The 4,994-nt window shown below is 44.7% G+C and overlaps 1 protein-coding gene across 1 annotated transcript; it reads right to left on the reverse strand.

Annotated features, from left to right (window-relative positions):
* Window positions 1-233: 233 nt before the first annotated feature.
* Window positions 234-4,412, reverse strand: LOC104074679 (serine/threonine-protein kinase 32A-like; the record flags this gene model as incomplete). Its single annotated transcript, XM_009574871.1, has 4 exons — window positions 234-302; window positions 628-756; window positions 1,802-1,927; window positions 4,296-4,412. Coding segments are annotated over 4 exons (441 nt in total), but the record flags the coding sequence as incomplete, so codon positions are not given.
* Between the last annotated feature and the right edge of the window lie 582 nt (window positions 4,413-4,994).

Genomic DNA, 4,994 nt, shown 5'->3' on the forward strand with positions numbered 1-4,994 from the left:
GGCAATTAATGCAGTTTGTGGCTGTGGGCCCAGCCCTCCAGCTCAAGAAGAGAAATGCCACGTCAGTCCCCGGCAGATGACAGATCAACCACCATTCTCCAGTACCTGCTCTCCTCAACTGCCTCGTTAGTAAGCTCCTAAACCCCCATTTGCAGCCAAGATGGCCCAAAACCCAAGTCTGTCAAAGGCTTTGACAAGGGCCAGAGTCTCTGATGCTGCCCCTGTATCGGTACTTACTTTTCTCTGTTGAAAACAATGAAGTCCCTCTGGAGCATCTCTAGGTGCTTTTGAAGATGGCAGGCCTTTCACATTCGAATAGAAAAATAAAGAGATGGGGAATAAATTCACAGTTGACACAGAAAGACATTACAAGGACAATTTCAAGGAGAAATAGATATCTTTAGGTATAGAGCATCTTTAGCACTGCAGTGGGGAGAATGGCATTAAGACTCTCTCACACAAAACCATATATACATGCTGCCTTCCACCAAAGGGAAGATGTGGAAGAGTCTTGGGAATAAAGTTGGTCACAAGTGAAAGTTTGCCGTGGTCTTGCTAGATGGCAATCAACTTCCTTGGAAAATGAGAGAATTCCTTGACCACATGCTTGTACCTGCTTGCTCTCACCTGGGAGGAATTGCTTTTGCTGGTGTCTTTCTCCTTCTTAGCCAAGCGTTTTTTTTTCTTGTGAAGAGGTTTGGATTCTAGGATCATTTCTTCCAGTTCAAAGGTTGGGTCACAGTTCAGTCTGCCTTTCTGGAGAGGAGAGAGAGGTGGCCTTAAGTGATCAGAGCCTGTCTTGAAGAGTCTCCCATAAAGTTGACTGCATCTGGGAGCTGAATTTTGTAAAAAATAAACTAATTACAACTACACACACAGCCAGAACACCTGCTGTACTTACACATTTTATCAGTTCCCTCAGCTGGGGGACATTGTCAAGATGTGGCAACTGCTCTTTTTGTGCTCACTGCTTCTACTCAGCCCTTTGGCTGCTTTGAAGTGACAAGTGACGGTGAGGACTTGTGTCTTGGCTGGGCTGTGCCTCTGCTGGGAGGAGCACAGCAGCCTGCAAAACTAGTTTTAAAGCAATATGCGTACACCCACCACAGAGAAAACCACCAACAGAGGGGGCAAATACATACAATTAGCAAATACTCATTGTTTAGCCCAACTTTTGTTTGGCTGAAAAACAGTCGGAGTAACACTGCACACAACAGTCCTTGGATTATTTTCCGTAAGGGTTATGTTACTTCTGTGCTGCTTTAATCCAATTAAAAAAGGATCAGAAACGCTAATCTACTGCATTTGTTATTTTACTATGAACAATGGACTTATTAGGGACAGGAAGAAACAATTATCATAAAACGGCGGGTGATCTCCAGGCTGCTAATGAGCCTATGTCTGTTCACTGGTTTTTTGCATTTGAAGAGCTAGTCCTAAGCCGGGCTGCTAAGAACGGCGGGTCAGCGAAAAACTGCCAGATGTGTTTCATCTAGCATGCCACGGACAGTCCGGAGCGGGTAAGATCAGTTCTGCATCCAGAAATTCTGAGAATATTATAAACAGAGCAGATCAATTTTGGGGCACCCACGCTTTGTAGTCATCCCCCATTACTCTTTATTACACCCACAGAAAAGTGAAAATTTTGCCCTTGCCTCTCTTTTCCCCTGTACCATATGACATCTGATGCTTTTGTGGAAATTTTTAAGAACTTCCCATGACCCGGTGCCAGGCGCGAGGGCAGGCTGCAGCGTCTAATGCTTGGGCACATTGAGAACCTTTTAAATTAAAATTGCCTTACTGTGGGAATGAATTCTGGCATTATCCTTTTCTGGAGAACAGCATCCCAGTTCACGTCTGACAGATACGGAAAGTCCTGGATATCTTTCAGCTGAGAAAAACGCTTCTCGGGGTTCGGCTCAAGCAACTGCAGCAAGGGTTAAATGGAAAAGGTGAGAAAGTGAGACCCTGAGATGCGAAATCAGAGATTGGGTACCTACAGACGTGTCTGTGGCAGAGTTACACCAGGTAACAGCCGGGGCAGGGAAACGACCGCCAGACTTTTGAGTGTCCATCTGTCAGTAGCTCCTTTTTGAGAAGGAGCTGGTTTTGCCCCTGGCAAGCGGGACTGTCAGAGGGAGCCGGGGAATCACCGAGGGCTGCGGTGATGGTGCGCAGTTACAGGGGCCCTGGGGACGGAGCTCCAGGACAGCTTTGCCTGTCATTGCTAAGTGCGAGGCGGAGGCGGATTTCCAGTTTGGGCTGGACCGCAGGGTCGGCCGTGCCTCACCCTGTGACAAGGAGCAGGTGCTGGGGACGCCGCGGCTCTGTCTCCGTCACTGGGGCTCAGGGAGGTGTCCTGGGGACACCAGCTGCCGTCCCCGCGGGTCGGACGCTCCGCTGAATGGGGCTCGGGGCACGCAGCGCCGGTGACACTCTGCATGAACACCGGCACCTCCAGCGGGTGCTTCTCTTCTCCTGCTCTGGCTCCGATTCCCTTCACCAGCGTATGCCGGGGGCTCACAATCTTTAACTCTATTCTCATTTTTATTAACAACTTTTATCCCCGTATTAGGAGCAGGCGATGAGGTGGCAGGGACATTAAACAATTTGTCCGAGGTTAAAAATAACCATTTGTTTCAGAATGGGGAGTTAAACTCATGCCTTTGTGTTCCCAATTTAATACCATATCAGTAAAACATCCCTTGTTTTCTCACTCTAGGAATGGAAAATTCATAAGTGTAATTCCAGTGTGAAACAATGGATTCACACTACTTATTTTCAGCATTTTTTTAACATTGCTGTAGGAATTACTTGTATGGAAGGAAATGACTGAGGTTTGTCTCTGAAGTTCAAGGATTCAACATTGCATAAACTCCTGATCATCTAGCAGGAACACCAGACGATCCAAACCCCCCGGAAAGGGGTGGATAAGGTCTCGTGCGGGCGTGCAGCTGGGTGCGGGCAGCGAGGGCTGTGCAGAGCGTGCGGTACACAGAGACATCCCTCACGATTCATTTCCTTCTGCGGAGCTCTGTGCTCCAGTCCTAACGTGAGTGACGCGGCTCTGCCACGAATGACAGAACATTAATAAATACAAAAATTCACAGGAGATGTTTGAGCCAGGGCAGAACCAAGTTGGCCTCATATATAATACATCTGGGTGTTAAACCAGATGCAAAGGGGCACTTGGAAATTTAAATAATTGTGACATTGTATTATTTATTCATGAGGGAGCCTATATGGCTTGAGGCATGTTGTGGTCCAGGGAAAAACTTCCAACATAACAACACAGAGGACAGCTGCAGTAAATACCCCTATATTACTGTTAGCCTTAATTAAATATTAGCTCCATTTAATTTTAAGCAAATGGAGATATTCTTCAATTTCCTTCTTGGAAAATACACCATGATTCTGCCTCAGCAAAGAATTGATGTCTCATTTTCATTAAACAGTTTGAGAGTATTTCATTACAGATGACAAAATACCTCTACATACTATTTGGAACAAAAAATAGATGAAAGCTACATTAAGTACTGCTTTATTGGCTAAACTTATTTGAAAATTAGAAAACCATTTACATACTTTCCAAAATTTGCAGCTAGTGCTGCTATGCAGGTTTCAGTGTTTCAGCTTTGCTGCCACTGTATGCAAACAGTGTCTGACACTGCCAAGCAATAGTTTGTTTATTGAAGATATGGCTTCACTTCAAACATGATTTCAGCTTCAAAATGATTCCAGTAATGATTTTGAAGCAGTTTTGATAACAGCTTTATTAAAAAATAATTACAGTGGTGCATAAACCACATGGCATCAAAGGATTTTAATAGTATCAGCACTTCTTGCAAATCTTTTCATTATTGGGAAAAATGTTTTTTAAAAATAATTTTAAAAAAGCCATTTTTTTGCCGAATGCATTGACACATATATTAATATCTACTTCTAAGTTACGTCATTCCAGAGAGACAAAGTTATAGCAGAAACTCTGGAAGCAAAGTGTCCTTAGAAGAGATGCATTAGCAGCAGCCGTGCTTGCCAGCACAAACTTCATCCCCACCAGTCCAAGATGCAGTACCGCTAGCTGTTTATTACATTAGTGCGGCTACAACATTAAAAGCTGGATATTTATCATATGGACCATCTGAAGGTCACTAACACTGGGTCTGGATACAATTTGCAATGAATCCCCACAATTTACTGCAAAGGCCACAAAGCACGATGGAAGGACTCGGCAGGCACCCAGATACCAGATACCTCCCAGCCCCTAAGCCATCCACTTCCACGGCTGCCCTCACCTTTTTGATTAGCGACACCATGTCTGTGGACCAAGCAGCAGGGTACATCACTGTAGCCGTCTTGAACACGTGAGCGATTTCATTTGTGGAAGTGTTGGAGCGAATATGATACGGCCTCTGTGAAAAATGCCACAAGGAAAGCATTTTCATTTATCTATTTTTTCAGACGCCTTGGGAAATCTTTTTAGAGCAAAGAAGCGCCAAACAAAGTCTCTTTGTACACTCCCCAAGCCTCCCGTTGATAATCTGTGTGATTGTAGCTCAGTTGAAATAAGCAAAATAATAATGTCCGCAAGAACAATGATAATAACTAGATATTTAAACAGCATGCCAGATAGGAGGCAAACCCCAAAAGTTAGAGTCATTAGCCAGCTTGTGTTTGCTTGGCCTTTTCAGTATTTGTATCTTCACGGGCTACCAAAAAAAGGATTTTTGATACCATTTTGATACACCACTATATATGGTGCTATGGTTAGAGCATTCCCAATATTCCCCGTAAAATGTGCCACTGTTCTCAGTTCTTCACTCATGTTGCCAACGACACAAGTAAAAAAGGAGCAGGATTTCTCCTATCAAATCAGCTGAAAAAATAATGTCCCAGGAAGGGTTACAAGTCCCGGGTGCGACATCAGGCTGCAGGATGACCTGTCCCTTCTGCCCCGTCACCAGTGTCACGGCAAAGGGGTGGCTGAGCTGTCC

Source organism: Fulmarus glacialis, unplaced genomic scaffold (assembly GCF_000690835.1).
Source record: "Fulmarus glacialis isolate BGI_N327 unplaced genomic scaffold, ASM69083v1 scaffold31093, whole genome shotgun sequence".
Taxonomy (NCBI): Eukaryota; Metazoa; Chordata; class Aves; order Procellariiformes; family Procellariidae; genus Fulmarus; species Fulmarus glacialis.